The sequence below is a fragment of the Perna viridis genome, chromosome 4, assembly GCF_037379345.1.
Source record: "Perna viridis isolate PV_CMFRI_1.1 ecotype Kerala chromosome 4, ASM3737934v1, whole genome shotgun sequence".
NCBI classification, from domain to species: domain Eukaryota; kingdom Metazoa; phylum Mollusca; class Bivalvia; order Mytilida; family Mytilidae; genus Perna; species Perna viridis.
The window spans coordinates 1109878-1130958 of NC_142448.1; the positions used below are offsets into that span (position 1 = coordinate 1109878).

Consider the following 21081-nt stretch of genomic DNA (forward strand, 5'->3'; position numbering starts at 1 on the left):
ATTTCTCTTAACTCCATGCATATATCAGGCTCATTTTGGAAACGGAAATTTATATGTGCCTGCAGATTTTGGCTATTTAATTTTTATAGCTGTACAATGAAGCTTATTACCGAAATCAACAGTTGAAATTTTGGTTATAATGGTGAGTAACGGAGAGTTCCAACGACAAATTTTGTCGGAAAAGAAATTTAGGAATAAAATTGAATATCTTCGTAAAATTTCACTTTCGTGGCAATATCTATGGCTTCTTAACTGTATAGAAATGTGTTACTACTTAATTTGGTTGTTTTAAAACCATCAGTAAAGATCAATATATTTTGTATTTGTTTACAAATTATCCTCCTTTGTTTGTGTGGCAATTAATGCCTTTAGCTCAGACAGAGTTATCCGTCTTAGTGGTCGTGAATGAATTACTTTGAACAATTAATATAAAAACCAAAATGTTATAGTTATATTATTTACATTTATATGGACAATATATATTTTTGATTTTCAGTAAAATGTTTTAAGTGTTAAATCATGTAGTACTACTGATAATTTTGCATATCAAAATATTGCATAATACCATTTGATATGTTCACATTGAATTTAAAGGTATTGTTAATAAATGCAGTTATATGACCAGGATTACTTCATTATGATTAACTGATTAAATGATTAAATCATGTAGACTTATTTCCATGATGTAAACTGATGGTTTCTGACATATCTGAATGTAGATATGTATGATTGGGTTACTCAATACTCTTTGTTGATTAAACTAATTTACTGTGTTTCAGGTCTTATGTGGAGGAAGATAAACTTTGGAAATAACTCGCCATACCGTGGACATATTTGTGATAAAGTTTTATATCTGGATAAATATAGAAGTTAAATATATATTTGTAGTAGGGTTGGGGCACTAGACCAAACAAAAAATCAACTGCTCACTACATGTATAACTACATTTATTGGTTCGAGCACTTTCCGTCAATTTCGGACATACAGGAAAGAAAAACACCCTGTAATATAATAATGACAATAAGCTACATATATGGAATGTGTACAACATTATAAGTAATAACATAAAAGTACTCACACCTTAAAGCGCATAGCAGAGTTCGCTTAGAACAACCGGGCACTGCATTTAAAAAGAAAATAGCTATTTGCGTCTTGTAAGTAGTGTATGTATCTGCATTGCAAAATGAATATAGTACGTTTTGCTAACTTTACACTGATTCTAAAAAATACAGATTAACTACTAAATCAATTATGCACTGTTCCAGAATTCATATTATACGATGTGCTTATATAACTGCGCAGTTCAAAATATAGAAAATATAAAACACAATTATTCTGTTAAAATAACTTAGCAACTAAAGTATACCTTGTAAGTTTGTACAAAGGCTTTTTGTACGTCTGGAATAAACAGGTATCAAACAGTCATACCTACAGTACAACATACGAATCATAAATACCTTTATCAGAAATAGTGCTGCGGTAAAACAACGCATCATATTTATAAATGAATACAGTTTAGATATTTAGCACTTTACCAATGAAAAATGTACATTCGCACATATTTTAGTGAATCAGGATTTAGATATTTTAACTTTTAAACCGCAATTGGTTTTCTTTAAAATAAATTGCATTAAAAATCTTTTTACCAACTAGCGCTCACTACAATGGCACATCTGCTCAAAGCCACTCATTCCTATACTTACGATAAAACATGAATTTAAGAGCTAGACAATTGGGATAATTAGTAAAGAGAATGAAAAACTAACTTGGGAATAAATGCTGAGTGAGTATGCAAAATTCTACAATTCTCCCTGTAACATTAGCACATCTGATCAGCTCGACTATTGAATTCCCTCTGACAAGATTCCCGCCGAAATCTGAACTCAAACCAGTAAAATTCAATACCTAAAACACCTGACCAATTTCACACCTGAGTGAACCTGAAATACCTGAACTACCTGAATCTACTACCAGTACAAATATACCTTGAATATGACACTACAATACAAATATAATCTGTACTGAAATACAAAATAATTAACACAATGAAAATGCACAAGTAAACCTATAAATATACATACATACCAAAAATACTACCTTACCACATATTAATGAATGAATTTTAGCCCAGTCAATGACTACATGTATATTAGACATGACAAGTATTCATTGACAGACCCTGTGATATGAATCTTGGTGTAATCATGAGACTTATTTTAAAGCAAACTTAAAAAAATCTTTTTAAACACTACAAGAGTTTATTTTAAAAGGAAAATAATCAAATCGACTTTACATGTATGTTTTATTTTAAATTTCATGAGATAATAACATGTTCATGTTATGCAATGCCTTGGAAAGTGTAATTTACTCCTGAGTTCTGGGCAAACGCTAATACAGAAAGCACCAAATAAAACTTAGATATATACTATGTATATAAATGCATATATGTGTATATATATATATATATATATATATATATATATATATATATATTCTTGTATATATATATATATATATATATATATGCATCATTTAACCTGTGTACTCTGCAATGTTTTTTTTTTTTTTTTTTCATGTTGACATTCTGATTGCATTGCATCTTTAGTTTGTATTTGATTGTTTAAAGTATTGGCATTATATCTTAATAAGGAAATAAAGACACAAATGAATAACAAAGGAAAAGAGCCTGTTTATACTACATAAACCGAAACAGAAACAAAATATGCTCACAAAAAAAAAAAAAGAAAAATCTAGTAGTCTTCAAGATACACACCTAAAACTGTTATCACATCTTTCACAACTTCTCAATAAGGATGTCATTGATTTTTACTAATATTGGTCCACTTAAAGCCGAAATACCTCAATCATGGACTCAGTGGAATTCTGAGGTTGGATATAGCTTTATTCAGAGACTATATAATACTTACTATTAGGAATATAAAGTCCATGTCTTATTGGGTTACACATACAACTGAGTTCCAAAATTAGTGTAAAAGTGTAAAAATTATTTCTTTTTTTAAAAACTTGATGTTGAATTAATTGGATGTTTATATGAACAAAATAAATGAATGAAATGTATTGTGATTCAGGGGCATTTCAGAACCCCTGCATCCAAATACATTCCATTCATTTAGTTTGCGTATATAACTGTCCAATTTTTAATTCATTGCCGGACTGAAACAACTGAAAGAACAAAACCACTTTGCGAAGTATATACAAAAAAATTAAATATTTGAATGACCAGGCATGAAAAATAGGAATATTGACAGCTATCTTAGCATTTGTCATATGCATTGATTAAAATAAAATCCTTATTCATGTAAAGAAGCACGAAATGTATAATTATAACCAGTCTATGTCACAGGCTGTTATAAAGGCGATTTTTTTGTCTATACTATCTCGTCAGATAGTAATGATAAAGTACTTTAGTCAGTCAAGTAAAATGTCCGTTTCACAAATGGTGTAACTAAATACCCAGAAAATCTTCCACACCTTTCGTAATGGGTTTCTCTCCCCTATACTTTAATACCCCTGCCCTGAGCAGCCCTGACTGTACTATAATACTCCTGTGCAGAGAATCCCTGACAGAATGAACTTGGTGTTTACGATTGCTATTCTGCTTTTACACATTCTACAGATTTCTTCTATGAACAAATACAAGGAAAATGTGCAGTCAAATCCTTTCAGGATGAATAAAATCAATCAAATTTGGCACAAGGGGCAAAAAGTAGGTTTTTTAAATTATAACAGACTTTATATCTTATTAACAAATCTGATAATTTGATTTCTGATATATATATAGCTTCCAAGCTGAAAAAAAGAATTATTTGGAGCTTCCCATTTCAGGTTCTTTCCAAATTCTGGACGGATGGTGTCTCTAAATACTGCTATCATAAAAAAGGTTGATCTTTTGACTCAGTAGTTTGATAACTTAACAGGGTTTGACACTATCTTTTCGTGATAGGTAGTCCACAGGACCATGTGATAGCAAGCGAAGCGGTGTGAGCTCTACGGTTATTACGTGTACTTTCTAAATTTTCCTTGATGTTCCCCAATATACTAACAAAAAAAAGTCATGTCCCAGAAGTAACAAAAAGTGACTGTCCTTACGGAGAAAATTCATCATTTCCTTCAATAAAAAAAATAAGATAATATAGGTTTAGATTACGTTCCAGTAAAAATAATTTCATCTTTTCTGATAGTTTTCAAGTCTTTTTTCTATTTTTTTTACTTATTTAAAGAAGTGAATGTTATGTTTTTAAAAACTTCAAGAAACAGGTGGATGTATGTACATGTATCTCTGCTATTCCACTGTTGCTGTTGTCAAGAACCTAACCCACCTTTTAAAAAATATAACTCCGTTTGTATTATCAAAATCGAAGAATAGCTTTTCTAAGATAGGAAAGGCAATCATTTTCTTGTTTGGAATTTGCAGCTGTTGTCTAAATTTTGTTTATGTCACATGATATGTGTAAAATATTCCTACCATCCATGGAGAACTACCGTAATATTTCCGGGGTATGTACAGATTGATCTTACAGGCCAAAACTGATATGGGTGTTGCTAGAGATGCCTTTAAGGGATAAAAAATGTAAAGTTTTGTGTAGTGCTATAAAGTTATGACCATTTTGAGAGCGAGGGGAAAGAGGGGTATGGGGTTGAAATTTTGGGGAAAAAAATTTCAAGTTATTCAGTTTTTGAAAAAAAATTCCTTTATTATTTTTACGAGTCTCACACAGATAGTACATTATGGTAATTACTATAAAGCTCACGGAGCTAGCTGATTTAGGCAATGCCTACCTCATATTAGATAATAAGGTAGTCCTCAAAGTTATTTTTTGGCCCTGTTCTTAGGACCAATGAAATTTTAAGAATTAATTGAGGTAGCCCAAAGGACTACCCATTGATAGGTATTTCAAGGTAGTCCTCCAAGAAATTATGTAGTCACAACCACCGGACTACTGTTAGTGTCGATCCCTGCTTAATGATGGACCACATTTAAATTGAATAATTTCAACAAACATATAAGATAAGATCAGATAAGATAGTTTAATTCACCAATCACGGACCTTTTTGGTTAGAAAAATTTAATACTGTGATTACATTGATTTTAGAAAAATGTGCGATTATACAATATAATCATGAATAATTCTCAATGCAAGTGGGAATGTAGTCTAAAATAATACATGTAGTTGTTCTCCTTTGTATATTCTGTGCGATCATCACTGTTTGATATAATAAACGGTTAATGAATAAGTATATGTATATAATTTGTCAATTTGTTTTTGTTTTATCTAAATATGCATTTGTTTGACTCTTTCCCAACGAGCCTTGAAATGACCATTCATGCATTAAATATCTGGCAAGTTATTAGAACATGTGTAATATATATACATGTACACTTAACAACACTACCCCTAGTATAAATGTTATTTAACAAACAAGTACTATCTTTAAAAAAAAGATAGCCGACGCAGTAAAATTTTGTTCTTTTTCTAAGTTTCTACATTTCTTCCAAGAAAATAACACGTGGCACCCAATGTCTAATTTTCAATTGTTTTTTTAAACACAATTTCAAATTTTTGATACAGTTTTCTCGAATGCCTCTAAATTAGCAGTATATGGCCAATTGGGAAACATAATGGCGATCAGGTAATTTGCATTTCCATAGAAGAGCGTCCTTATGGTCAAAGGGTAAAAAGTGAAACTATACTGACTGTGTCAAAAACCTCTTTTTTGGGGGTTTTTCAAACAAGCAAATGAGTCATTCAAATCAGGTCTTTATCTCTACTATGTTTTATAAATTCTTTGGTTAAAACCTTGAATAGGAAAGTTTGCCAATTTTTCAATTACAGTAGAATCTTCATTAGTCATCAACCACAAAAATCTGAAGGTTTCATCTAAGTTCTTAAAATATATATAGAGAGTTTAACTGAAATTATATACATGTACTAATTACCATTTAAAGATGTGCATTTTAAATTTTCATCAATATTGAATGATTTTAGTTCTGTGAATGTGAAAAATGTACTTGCATGAATTATAATGTCTATATCATATTTTGGAAAAAAAATATATAAATATTAAAGAACTTCATTAACAGTGCAAAATTACTGATTTTAGAATCACATTTGTGGCCACAAAATCTTAATAGCTACATGTATGCATGTCAGGAGTGTCAGCAGTATTTTAGGTAGCAGAAAAAAAGAAAAAGTAGCAGGTAAACTGATGAAAACTTTGCAGGAGTTCACCCATTTTTTTCAAAAGATGAGCAAGTAGCCATTCAATTTTGGTGGTTGATGGCTTCTATTGATATAATGTAATTTTGTGATGTAATTTTACACTAAAATTTGTGTAAAATAGTATTTACTGTATGATGACCTTGGTTCTATGGCTTTTTAAAAACTTTGACTAATTAACCTTTACAGACAGCAAAACCCAAACAATACAATCTTTGGTTTTGCTGGTATTATTCAGTCATGGTATTTTTTTTTTTTTTTTGCTTTTGTTTGTTCTCCTTATTGTTTTAGAAATGTAGAAATAAATACTCTATGTAAATAGTTTTTGAATTTAATTGCAAAATAATTTTTTGGCAGGTTTTAAAATTTGTGAAAAAGGTGAAATGAAACAAAATCTTCAGGTGTGTGAAGTTGGATACTCTATAATTATTGATCTTCAGATTCTATCTCTGAAATCAGTTGTAAGGATTGACATTCAGGTTAATTTTAAAAAAAATAATTCTAAATTGCATTGTATATGGGAAATGCAAGTTTATGACTACAGTTAAATTTTACATGCTATATTCTTTGAAATTCTGTTTATGCTTCTGTTTTCACAAAGATCAATAACTTCCAGCGCTAATTGCACTTTGATTCTTTTAGTATGTTGAACTTGGTAATTTTTTTTTGTCATTATATATTGTGGGGTACCTGCAATGACCTACTTTGTGTAATCTGTAATTCTATAAGCATTGAACCATTATTATTCAGACATAATAAAGACATGCACCTCCTGATGGTGGACAAATTTGATGAATACCCGGTATATAATACAAATTTTACCTGTTGAGCTTGGCCATATTTTAACAGTACAAAATGTATGTGCTGTTGTACATACTTTGTGTAATTTGTATTACTATATTTTTTAAACTTTACTTATGTAAATACATATTTTGAAGACATGTGCTGACAAAAATCTAATGGTGACACTAGTACAGAAATGATACTGGTTTTGATTTTAAAGAACATGTCTTAGGTTGTTATATTAGTTAAGACTAGAAAAATCCATATGTATTATTCTTAAAGACAATTTCTTTCATCCTCATCCTGATTATTATAAGTAATTTAAATAAATAGTTCATAAGTCTTACAACAGCAGCAATTTACTTTGTCATGTATTTATAAGAAATATGTAATGTACTTAATCACTTATTAATGCACATTTATTTCTGATAAATCATGCAGTTTTTTTGTATTATACTAAAGAGGCTGAAATTTTAAAACAAATGATTATGCTATTCATACATAAATGTTGTCACAGTACAATGTTGATAAATGTAATGAGTATTATATATGTTTCCTAAAATGAATAACTATTGTTTATGTTTTATCATCAGTGAACTTTAAAAGATCAAATAAAATTTGAGTGAACTTCTTGTAGGATAGCCTGCAATCAAATTAAAAGTCGATCTCGCTGCTTCCGGTTTTCTGTTATATGGCGGAACTGGGAGCTCTGAGATCTGTTTTTGGATTCGATAGCCCGACACCTGTATATTTAAGTACCAGTCAACATAAAATCAGACACTGCCCCTGGTAAAGTGATTCATAGTGAAGAAAAACTCACCAAACAAATAATGCTTTTTCAGTCTATATTTGCTATACTCATGATACTTTCACATACTGATAGTCATTTCTGCATTCTGATCTGCACCTTTTAGAAAATCATACATTCACCTCCAATTAAAACCAACCAAATGAAACCAAATCAAGAACAATAACTCTTGCAAAGTGCAAATTTCATGTACAATCTATATATTTTTTTATCTCAAAAGCACAACAACCAAATGAAAAACTAAGACTGTTTATGTGATCAGTAACTGTTTCTAAACAAGAAATAAAACTATATTCAGTGGGTTTTTCACATGCATGAATCACCTTCTGTCTGATTTTTAGAAAGACTGCTACTTAAATGCTGACGCACTTTGTAATTATTATAATGTTGGTTGTTTTATTGATGCAGAGACTGAAAGGACATTCTTTAGCAGATTTATATGCCGACTTAAAAATCCAGGATGGTCTTGAGATTCAGCTGAAACGCTTAAAGGCAGAAGACATGGATAAAGGGGGTATAAAAGAAGCTGAAGTTAGGCTTAAGTTACGAGGTATTATTTTATATTTTGTGCTTTTCTGGAAGTCCCTTTACAGTCACTGTTTTTAGATAAGATAGAGTTATTCCACTTACTCTATTGATACACTACTCTCTTAATGTATGTCTGTATAAAAATGTATAAAGTAACAATATTTGATGTAATTAAATATACCCCTAATGTTTTTTCTACATCAATTATACTATCTCAGTGAAAAAATCTATCTTACAAATCACCATTTTTTATGAAATATATGTTTTTGTATTAAGGTGCCTTACACTTCAGTATACCCTAAAGAAATGATACCTTCTTGATAAAAATTTCATATTTGATTTTTGTAGATGTAATAAGTAGATATGACCTTCAGGATATTATACATTTACCTGAAGTTAACAACATCAAGGAAGCTTTAAGTAATGAGATTCCAACAGAACTGAAAGACAAGAAGTTACAGAAACTTTGGTATAAAGCTCAGAATTCTGGATTTTCTGGTAATTTGGAGTAGTCATGTTCATTTCAGAATTGATAAAACCTTTAATAATGAATTAACACATGTCACAATCATTAATTAGATGATACAAAAGTGTATTATCTGAATTTTCAACTGTTAAAAATTAAATACTACTTGTCCATAAATAGAAAACCCACACATACACATTTACAAGTTACTCTAACAGATGAATGGCCATACCATTAATATAACATAGAACTAGTACAACTTAGAAAGGTCTTAATTTTGTGACCTATATTATTTTAAAAATAAGTCCTAATAATGACCTAGTTTTGGGACAACTACATGGATGTATACTTAATAAATGGATTTTACTGGACAAACAATTGGCTTGAAGGATCCTTTATATTTTAGTATGTAGTTTTATAAATGTACCGGTATACCAACAAATAAATTGAAAAATAAATCACAAAACTTCAAATATAAAAAGTGCAGTTTTTATCTCATTATTGATAAGAATTTCATCAAAAAGATATCAGTTGAAAGTACTGTAATGGTTTAATCTTAATTTTCTTACACTTACAAAAGAAAATATTGAAAAGTACCCCTACAAAACAAAAAGTACCTGAATTGCAAAAAAATAATGAAACCCCTGGATTAGTGGTGAAAGAATGTATGTTTAAACATTGTGTACTTTGAACTTTCCTCCCTTTGACAGAAATATAAAATTTATAAAACTACAAAATTTCCAATCTACATGTATTTCATCAAAGGTAGTAGTTGAAATATTTTTTATAGTGCTGTATAAAGTTATATATTTGGTATTTCATAATTTCTTTTTTTTCTTGTATGTGTTCAGATTAGGTGTGCTGTGATAGACCCTCTCACTAACTATAGTGACCTCCCTTTTCTTTGCAAATTAAGCAATTTGGCATGCTTGTCAGATATAAAAGAAGTAATAAGCAATAATTATTACATGTATTTCTACATCAAGAAAATTGCTGATATTAATTGTATTCTCATTCTGATATTTATTACAGAAACTCTCATTCAGTAAATTTGCAATATTTGATATTTCAGTAGCCCTAATAAAATGTTTTAAGTTTTATTTTTTGTAGGTTGAATTCATTATTTTGGTAGTTAATCACAGGTGGTGTGATTAACATGTGCACTACATTGGAATGTTTCAGTGTTAAGCTTGGAATAAAAATACATGTTCAGGTTTTAAACTGCCAATTTCAGAAGTGTTCCTTTAATGTAATAGGTTCCTCCATATTCACCATGTCAGAAAATAGCTTGTTAGACAACATTAACATTACTAGAGATGTTCCAGAAGGGTCAGACAACATCACTAAAGACATTCCAGAAGGGTCAGACAACCGTAACAGTACTAGAGATGTTCCAGAAGGGTCAGACAACCTTAACATTACTAGAGATGTTCCAGAAGGGTCAGACAACCTTAACATTACTAGAGATGTTTTAGAAGGGTCAGACAACATTACTAGAGACATTCTAGAATGGTCAGACAACCTTAACATTACTAGAGATGTTCTAGAAGGGTCAGACAACCTTAACATTACTAGAGATGTTCCAGAAGGGTCAGACAACCTTAACAGTGCTAGAGATGTTCCAGAAGGGTCAGACAACCTTAACAGTGCTAGAGATGTTCCAGAAGGGTCAGACAACCTTAACAGTGCTAGAGATGTTCCAGAAGGGTCAGACAACCTTAACAGTACTAGAGATGTTCCAGAAGGGTCAGACAACCTTAACAGTACTAGAGATGTTCCAGAAGGGTCAGACAACCTTAACAGTACTAGAGATGTTCCAGAAGGGTCAGACAACCTTAACAGTACTAGAGATATTCCAGAAGGGTCAGACAACCTTAACAGTACTAGAGATGTTCCAGAAGGGTCAGACAACCCTAACATTACTAGAGATGTTTCAGAAGGTTCTATTAATCTTTGTTGCAGGATAACAAACTTACCAAGATGTTTATGTTTAAAATACTGATCTTTAAACCAAGTTAATTGTTGAACTTTTCAAAACACTGGAAATAATTTATTTTATCTTATATCAACAGATAATGAACTAGAAAGTTTGAAGACAGAGTTCTGGCATCAACAGCTGAAGTTGGATGAGTATAAAATGCTTAAAGATGATATCAAATCACTGTCTGGTAAATGACAAAAATCTTTTTTGTGTTCACTTTGTAATCTTGCTCAATATTAGCCTATTATCATCAATTTATGTCCAACTGTCCATTAGTCAGTCAGGGGTGTCCTACTTGATCATCAATCTACTGTGCCCATCAGTCAGCCAGAGGTGTCCTACTTGATCATCAATCTACTGTGCCCATCAGTCAGCCAGAGTGTCCTACTTGATCATCAACCTAATGTATCCATCAGTCAGCCAGGGGTGTCTTACTTGATCATCAGTCTACTCTATCAGTCAGTCAGGGGTGTCCTACTTGATCGTCAATCTACTGTGTCCATCAGTCAGCCAGGGGTGCTCTACCTGATCATCAATCTACTGTGTCCTTCAGTCAGTCAGGGGTGCCTTATTTGATCTCCATTCTACTGTGTCCATCAATCAGTCAGGGGTGTCCTACTTTATCATCAATCTACTGTGTCCAACATCTTTTATTTGTAATTGAAAACATAAATATATCAAAAATCAGATTTTATCAAATAAACCAATGTCTTGTATGAGATCAACAAAACTTTTTGTTGGAACAATTGCCTACTTTGTGTTATCTGTAACTCATAGTATTGGGTTAATATTAACTATGCACAGTTTTTGTATTTTTTAGCATGTTGAATTACCTACTTTGTATCTCAAAATGTATAAAACTAATATACAGGGCCTAATCTAGACATCAATGACAAGGAGAAGTTTTAGTGAATTCTGTTTGAAGAAATAACAATATTGACATTTTTGTCTCTGTAATATATTATAAAAACAACAAATGGAAGAAGTGAGCACAAACAAGTTTTTTTCTCATTTCTCCCTCTAGATCATTAGGCCATAAATATTTTATTAAAACTTTGAGTTAAGTGGCATTCGAGCAAATATAAATATATCTTCCATGAAAAAAATTATTGGTTGAAAATGGTATGGTGCTGTTGTCTTCTAAATTGTCCTTGTGTTCTGCGTTGTTGTTGAAGCATCAGTCTTGAATGGTGTGTCCATACTTGCCTCAACTGTTCAGGGTTCAACTTCTACAGACTTATCAAGCATTTAATTCATTTTATTTAAGATTATTGGTTCCAGCTTTGATAGCATAGGTTATGATGCCACAATCAAGAATGAAATGACCACCGTACTATGTTACTTTTCCTTTTTTAGAATTAGACATGCTAGATAATAGTATTGATGGATCAGATAACAAAAATCAGAAACTTACAACATTAAACAGAGACATTAAAGATGGTTATGATAAACTGGAGACTATAAGCAAACATTACAGCAATGGTGACCTTGAATTTAAAGACAGACGAGTTTATGAATTGTATGCATTAGCCAGAAAATCTAACATGACTCAGGATGAATTAGATTCATTTATGGTAGGTCTTCCTAGATGAAATTCTAACATGTCATTGGATGAATTAAGATTCATTTATGACGGGGTTTCCTGGATCTGATTCTAACATGATGCAGGATGAATAAGATTCATTTATGACAGGGTTTCCTTGATCAAATTCTAACTTGACACAGGATGAATTAAGATTCATTTATGACAGGGTTTCCTTGATCAAATTCTAACTTGACACAGAATGAATTAAGATTCATTTATGACAGGGTTTCCTGTATCAAATTCTAACATGACATAGGATGAATTAGACTTATTTCCTGGGTGAAATTCTAACATGATATGGGATAAACTAGATTAATTTATGACAGGGTTTAATGGGTAAAATTCTTACATGACACAGTATGAATTTGACTTATTTATCACAGGGTTTCCTAGGTGAAATTCTAACATGACTAAGATTAGATGAATTACATTCATTTATTACAGGGTTTCCTTGTTGTAATGTAAACATGACACAGGATGAATTAGGTTCATTTATTACAGGGTTTCCTTATTGTAATTTAAACATGACACGGATGAATTAGGTTAATTTATTACAGGGTTTCCTTGCTGTAATGTAAACATGACACAGGATGAATTAGGTTCATTTATTACAGGGTTTCCTTGTTGTAATGTAAACATGACACAGGATGAATTAGGTTCATTTATTACAGGGTTTCCTTGTTATAATGTAAACATGACACAGGATGAATTAGGTTCATTTATGATAATTTTTTAAAGGAAATTCTGTCATGAAACAAGATGAGTTAGATTCATTTATGATAGTATTTTCTGAAGGAAGGTAATTATTTTAAGACAAAACTTTTGAAATTTCATTGATTCATCTTTCATGATACAATTACATTTCTTTTAGTTTCTTCCTATAGTATTGATTTAAATGCTGGTTTGTATTCCATGTATATTTATTATACCCCACGCAACGATGTTGCGGAGGGTATGATGTTTTTAACCCATCTGTCAGTCCATCTACAGTGTCTAGACATTTTTCTAAACGCTTGCAGATAATGACATGATTTTTTATATATAAGTTCACCACGATAAGTTATATGTCAAGATTACGTTTCATTCTGCTCCGATGATTTTTACCGAAATTACGGGCCTTGAACTTGACAAAATTTACAGAAATTAGTTTTGTGGACTTCTTTGTAAACTTGCAGAGATTGACATAAGTTCATCATAAGTATAAGTTCCACTCTGATGATTTTTACTGAAATTACAGGCATTCAATGCTTTGTGGACTTTTTTTCTAAATGCTTTTAGATATTGACATGATTTTTGGTATATAAGTTCACCTTGATAAGTTACAGGTCAAGTGTACATTTTTACATTTTGTTTTGCTATGATGATTTTTACCAAAATTACATTGACATGATGTTTAGTATTTAAATTTACCATGATAAGTTACAGGACAAGGCTTTTGTTGGTTCTGCTCCAATAATTTTTACCAAAATTACGGGTCTTGAACATAGTTAAAAAAGCAAATTTGAAGCAATTACCACTGCTTGGTGTCTGTTGTCGTCCGTTGTCATCAACAATTTTTCAAAACTTCTCCTCTGACATTACTTGAACAACTGGAACCAAACTTAGTATGAATGTTTTTTGGGATATCCTGCTTAGAACAGATCTAGGGATATTTTATCTGTCGGAAAACATGGCCGCCGTTATAAAAATAGAACATAGGGGTCAAACAGTAGTTTTTCACGTATATCCCCAAAAGCGTTAGGTTTAGCCAAATTCTGACAGGATCAAAGTGTTCAACATGATAATATCTATCTGAGGTCAAATTTTATTGCCCTTTTTTGACATTTTTGCTATTTTTAATGTTATTTCTTTCAAAAATCTTCTCCTCTGACTAGTTGACCAATTCGAACCAAACTTGGTATGAATGTTTCTTGGGGTATCGTGCATAGAAATGATGTGGGGATTTTTTACCCTTCGAAAAACATGGCTGTGGTTACTAAAAATAGAATATTGGGGTCTGACGGTATTTTTTTTGGCATATATATTCAAAACTGGTGGGTTAAGCCAAATTCTTTCAAGAGCTGAAATGACCTTCATTCTTAGGCCTACAAAAGTCTTTAGGGATAAAAGTTGTCAAACAACTCCTTGTAAGAGTTACTGCCCTTGAAAGGGAGAAAAATGTTCTTTCAATATCTTGAAAAATATGATAGATAGAAAGAAACTTTCAATTGCTGAAACGATCCTTATGATAAGACCTACCAAAGTCTTCTTGAAACAAACTTATTGGGTTGCTTCTTGTTAAATTTATTGCCTTTGAAAGGCAAAATTCAAGCAGGTGAGCGATTCATGCTCCTGGGAGCCTCTTGTTAGGTCTTTTCTGTTACTTTAAGCTCTTTCCTTTTTAAAGTCTTAAACTTTCTGAAAGAATGAGGTATTTTTATAAGGAAATTGGCCTCTCAATTTTTAGGTCTCAGTTTCTTTTTTATCAACTGTTAAGTAATTTGTGTTAACTACATCTCTTTAAACATGATAAGATATACTAGTAGATTTAAGTTCTGTAAATGGATGTTAAATAACAAATTTTTACCCGTTTTATTCATTTTAAATTGTCCCTGGTTCATTATCATGGAATGGGGAGCAAGAAGAATATGAATATAAAATATGTAAATGTTACTGGTTGATTATGATTTATTTTTTTGTAGGAAGAGTTACGCCATTTTGAAAATAGAATACACAAACATGAATACTTAAAAGAAGAAGTTCAGATAGCGGAGACTATATTAAGTAAAGAATCAAAAGATGGACACATGCCACAGAAACACATGTTGTTGAAACAAAAAGCAGATGAATATGGAAGCAAGGTATACATGTTATGACATTTTATGTTGGTAGGTTTAGCATTGGTCACTTTATTGGATATATTCATGACATTGTATATTTGGGTAAGTTTAGCATTGGTTACTTCATTGGGTTAATGAAGGGTAATAAAAAAATACCTATTATACCAAACTGATCAACTTTAGGCAATACATGTAGTAAAAAGGAAAGTCTGTAATGAAAAGCATTACATCTGGGAATATGAATAACACAGCAAGTTGCAAGGGTATTCTGTTTTGACCTATCTGTCTGTCTGTGTATCCATCATAGCATGTTGTTACCATGGATATCAACTTTTTTTCTCAAATTTCAAACTTAGGTGTATGGTTAGCTTTATAAAAGTCTTGATTTTTGCAGAAATTGGTCAAGGGGGGGGGGAGGCATTTTTTTGGTATAAGGACTAGACTTTTCTGAAGAGTGCAAATGTGGGCATGAGAAGTATTATAAGGGTACTCACTAGGGTTCATTGAACTTTGACTATTTATACATTTCATATAGATATCATTGTCAGTAATGCATGAAAAATGTCATCTGTAATCACCATGGTGTACAACAAAGAAATGCTGATTTTATAGTGTATGTTAATGTAGGTCATATAGGTCATTGTTAATTTTGAGGATTTGATTTTGATAACTATTTATTTTTGACTGCAAATGTTTTAGGTAAAGAAATACCATGCTACACTACAGAACAAAGTGAACAGAGCTTTAGGAAATCATGTGGAATTGTGATGATGGTGTTAATGGAGCTTTAGGAGATGGTGTGGAATTGTGATGATGGTGGTAATGGAGCTTTAGGAAATCGTGTGGAATTGTGATGATGGTGTTAACACTGTTACTCATTTTTTGCTCACCTGGCCATAGGCCATGTGAGCTATTGCCATCACTTGGCATCCATTGACGTCCTCCTGGTCGTTAACAATTTATTCAAACATCTTCTCTGAAACTGAATGGATTTGGATGAAACTTGAGATGGTTGTTCCTTAGAATATCCTGCACAAAATGACCGTTTGGATTTTTGATCTGTTAAAAAACATGGACGTCGTTACTAAAAATAGAACTTAGAGGTCAGACTGCAGTTTTTTGCTTATATCTCCGAAAGGGTTAGGTTTTATCAATTCTAACATTGATAAAAGAATGCAGCATGATAAGATCTATCTGTGGTCAAAATTTGGTGAAAATCTGTTTGGTGAAAATTGGGGTCAGACAGCAAATTTTTGCATATATCTCCAAAACAGTTAGGTTTAACCAAATCCTGATGGGGTAAAAGTATTTAGCATAATGAAATCTATCTGTGGTTAAAATTTGGTGACAATCTGTTGTCCCATGTTAGAGGTATTGCCCTTTTTGGACGTTTTTTGCTGTTTTTGATGTTATTACTTAATAACTCTTCAAAACACATAGGTTTATCCAAATTCTTACATAGGGTAAAAGTGTTCAGCATGATGAAATCTATCCTCAGATGAATTTTCCTTTTAACCTATCACCCATAAATGGAGTTATTGCCCTTTTTCGACATTTATTCTTATTATAAATGTTATTTCATTAAAAAAATTTTCTCTTCTAAAACTACTTGACCAATTAGAACCAAACGTGGTATGAATATTTCTCAGGGTATTCTGCATGGATCTGTTTTGGGGACTTTTGATCTGTCAAAAAACATGGCCACTGTTACTAAAAATAGAAAAAAAGGGTCAGTCAGAAATTTTTCTCATATATCTCCGGGATTGTTAGGTTTGGCCATGTTATTTCAATTGCCAAAATGATCCTTATTATAAGGCCTACAAAAAGCTGCATTGGATCAAAGTTGTCAGATGGCTCCTTGTTAGAGTTACTGCACTTGTAATGTGAAAAATGACTTTATTACAGTTTTCAGCCAATATCTTGAAAACTATGATAGATAGAAAGAAACTTTCAATTGCTGAAATGCTCCTTATGATAAGGCCTACAAAACTATATGGGGATCAAAGATGTTGAATGACTATAATAGATAGAAAGAAACTTTTACTTGATGAAATGATCCTTTTAATAAGTCCTACCAAAGTCTTCTTGAGTCAAAATTGTCAGAGTTATTGCCTTTGAAAGGAAAAAAAATTATCCAGTTGAACCTCTTGTTTGTGTATACTGTGGCAGCTGTAATAATGACTGAAAAAATATGTTTAGAATTCACTTGCTTTCAACCAATCAGAATCCAGGATTCTTTTAGAGGGAGTAATTAAGGACAAAATAACAAGATTGGTTTTGACAGGTTTACATTGTATTTTGTGAAGACATGTTCATCTCATGGTATATCATTACTCATTCAATGGGTGAATGACAGACTAGCATACTTCATGTACCTGTTATATCATTATTCAAAAGTAACACACTTTTTGGTTGTCTAAGACACTTTGTTTATCATATTATGGACAAAACTTTGTTATGTTCATCAAAGTTTGTTGAATTTTGATACTAAAACTAAATTATAAGTAATGACTGTTACTTTGTTTTGGTCTCTTTGCAATAATCTCAATGTATGTGCTAAGCTACCATGGGATTTAGGTTATTTCTTCCTAGATTGAAAAATATAACAGTCATTTCTTAAATATTTTTGAAAGTATTAATTATTTTTGATTTAGTTTATATGCTGGTGCATTTATTGCATTTCACCATATCTGTTCTTTTTTCTACCATTTTAATGACACAACTACCTTTTCATTAGCTTTTAATTTAATCAGACGTTTATGATTATGCATATAGATGCAAATCCAGATACTGTGAAAAGGGGGTAGGTTTCCAGAAAAACCAGATACTGTACAAAAGGGAGTAGGTTTCCAGAAAAACCAGATACTGTACAAAAGGGAGTAGGTTTCCAGAAGCGTCCAGACTATTAGTGAGCTTTTTGTCCAAACAATACACATAATTATCATAATCTCTACTAGGAGAGGGGTCAAACCCGCTGAACATCACAGTATTGGCTAGTGGGATTGGAACTGATATGACGACAAATTCTTTGGAAAAAAAGATTTACAACTATACATGTTTATCTAATGAGTTAGACCTACAAATACAAACGTTTCAATGATTTTTAAGAGTTGTGTCCCTTACACTAGATCTACCTTATTGTCCAACGCTTATCTGTATAACTTCTTACAAATTATGTGCTTTGAAATATTTTTAAAATAGTATATTTGTAAGAGGCAGGTGCTATTGCTGCACAACCATTATGGGGACCTTTTTAATTTTTTTTATATATTTCTTAGTTTGAAGAGACTCCATGATGTTTTTAATGTTGCTTTTGTATGTAAACATGAACATATATTGTAAATTCGGTAATTAATAATTGTAAAAAAAAACGAATTGTAACCAGTTTACATTATTGTATCTTTACTGTAACCAATTTACATTATTGTATTGTTACTGAGACTATTGTTGATTTTGATGAATGATTACATTTGATGGAAAAAAAATGGCTAAATACACTATTATTTTCTCAATTAAATTTATATGGTTTTATATCCAATTTGCAATGGGCATTTTGAACATTTGTTTATGAGCAGTGTTTTTTTTTATTCTTCTGTGGTAGTATTGGCTGTAGTTTGCATGTATCTTATTCTAAAAAAATATAATTTAGGTGATAAATAAATTACAATTGATGAAGTAGCACTAAGTCAATCAGTTATATACGTCATGCATGTAATATTTATTATTTCCTGCCTATAGAGACTTGGTTATTCTAGGACATAGTGAACCTCTGTGTAACTTGGTTATGTGTTAGTGAATTATTTACTTCTGAGATAGTTGCTATTGATTACCCCAGTGGCTTGAAATTAGTTGTTATGAATAATTGATGTAACACTTGAACTCTATGTATTATTTTGTTGATTTACATGGACAACTTTATAAATTTGTTTGCTATGTTTTGAATTTTATAAATGAAACTGAAATTATATTGTTCACTCTAAAGATATGTAGACATAGTGACCACCTTATGTCAATAGAATTCAAAGTTTGTGTATGAAAGAACAAATTTCAATGACTTGACACAAATAAGACATTGTAGTCTTTGTTTTGTCATGTTTTTTTTTTTTAATAGAAAGCCTATTGTAACTTTCAAAAGGTTGAGGTTTACAAAATGTAAACCCCTTTTATCATTACATATATATGTTTTACAGCAACTAGACAATTACACATACAGATTTAAGAATTGTTTACTAAAATTACAGAACAGTTTAAGACAATGCTGAATTATGGCCTGGGGCCCCTAAAAATGTCAAATTGAAGATTTCTTTTTGCTTGAAATTTTGAATTTTGAAAATCTCTGAGATTTTTTATGAAACTGGACGTGTTTTCTTTTTAACATCAGACTTATAATTGCAGGATATTTTAATGCAAAACAGGAATCTTCAGGAATTTATTGTTTATTTCTTTGATCAGACATACTGTGTGTATGATCTTTTAGACTTATTTTCAAGATTGTAAGTAACACTGCAAAAATATCAGAATTTACCATACAGTACAGTAGGTTATTTATTGAAGTACAATAATATAAGTTACACATTTTTATATGACCACATGGATTAATTGGCACTGTACTGTTGTTCGTATCATCATCATGTTGATTGGCTGTAAATTTTTGAAATGTGTAAATTGTCTAAAATTAATTTTGATTGATTTGACAATGTTTTTTGACATTTTGAATATAACATTTACTATGATCCATGATAGGATTGTTCTAGTACTATATTCACCTTAAGTCCCAATCAACTGAACTGTATCGAGCTTAATCATTGTCAATATACTGTTATGGGTTTACATATGCAGTATTTTAAATCAGTACACTGTGGAGTATTTTATTATAATAATGATTAAGCATTAAGATGTCATTCCAGTGATAAGTGGAACATTGGTGCTATTTTGTACAATAAAGTAATGTATTTCGATTTGTTACTCTTTAGACCTTTACAGATAGATTCCTCAAATCAGTGTTTGTTTATTTTCTAAAATTTGCATTCTGCTTTTATCTTGTACAGTTGTATTTGGTCTTATTTTGTGGTTGTATGATGATTGTCATCTAGACATCAATAACTTGAGGATATTAATGTTTTTAATACAAAAGGAAGCCTGGGATTTTTTGTGGGTTTTGACTGGAATTGTTTAGGAATAAGGGACCAGAAACAATCATTTTCATGTTGTCCAGACAAAAACATATAAACTCAAAAGGAAGAAATAAAGGGAATGAAGTTTGTCTTGATTAAATCACCATTAATTGATGAAGTCCTTTTTCATCAAGTAATGGTGATTTTGGTAGGACTATCAAAATGATAATTTCAGCAATTGAAAGTCTATCTATTATAGTTTTCAAGATATTTGTTGAAAACTTTCAACAAAAAAACATGATTTTTCATCTTACAAGGGCAGTAACTCTTACGAGGCGTGGTCTGACAGTTTTGATCTCTGAAGACTTTTGAAGGCCTTATAATGAGGATCATTTCAGCAATTGAAAGAGTTATATGCGAAAAAACTCCTGTCTGACCCCTATGTTCTATTTGTAGTAATGGTGGCCATGTTTTTCAACAGATCAAAAATCCCCCAATTTAATTTTGATACATTGCATCTACCCCAAATAACTTGAGATAAAGGTTACTACAGACACTGAGGTCAGCCTTATATCTTGACCTACACTTAGAAATTGATGGTAAAGGAAAACTATTGACCAAACTTTATAACAAACGTGATGACTTTTCATTCAGAATTGTCAACTTTCCTTTCACCTGTGGCAACATCCCTCCAGCACCTGCCTATGGAGTGTTCATATCACAGCTCATACGATTTGCCAGAGCTTGCCAAATCAATG

General features: G+C 31.3%; 1 protein-coding gene and 1 long non-coding RNA gene across 5 annotated transcripts; one reads left to right on the top strand and one right to left on the bottom strand.

Moving 5' to 3' along the window:
- Window positions 1-9: 9 nt before the first annotated feature.
- LOC148618373 (alpha-2-macroglobulin receptor-associated protein-like) lies at window positions 10-20167 on the top strand. Of its 4 annotated transcripts, none has more exons than XM_088577235.1 (7): window positions 10-142; window positions 8239-8380; window positions 8707-8856; window positions 10897-10992; window positions 12162-12379; window positions 15072-15230; window positions 15909-20167. In XM_088577235.1, exons 1-7 carry the CDS (start codon window positions 140-142, stop codon window positions 15975-15977), a joined length of 837 nt encoding a protein of 278 aa, XP_088433361.1. In that variant the 5' UTR covers window positions 10-139; the 3' UTR covers window positions 15978-20167. The 4 variants fall into 4 exon arrangements, with proteins under 4 accessions (XP_088433361.1, XP_088433359.1, XP_088433360.1 ...); XM_088577233.1 differs by lacking the exon at window positions 10-142 and adding an exon at window positions 2593-3727; XM_088577234.1 differs by lacking the exon at window positions 10-142 and adding an exon at window positions 4678-7096.
- LOC148618374 (uncharacterized) lies at window positions 931-2374 on the bottom strand. The gene is made up of 2 exons (XR_015921362.1): window positions 1367-2374; window positions 931-1001 (listed from the first exon to the last, which is right to left on the bottom strand). It is a non-coding gene; the product is annotated as an uncharacterized LOC148618374 (long non-coding RNA).
- Window positions 20168-21081: the final 914 nt, after the last annotated feature.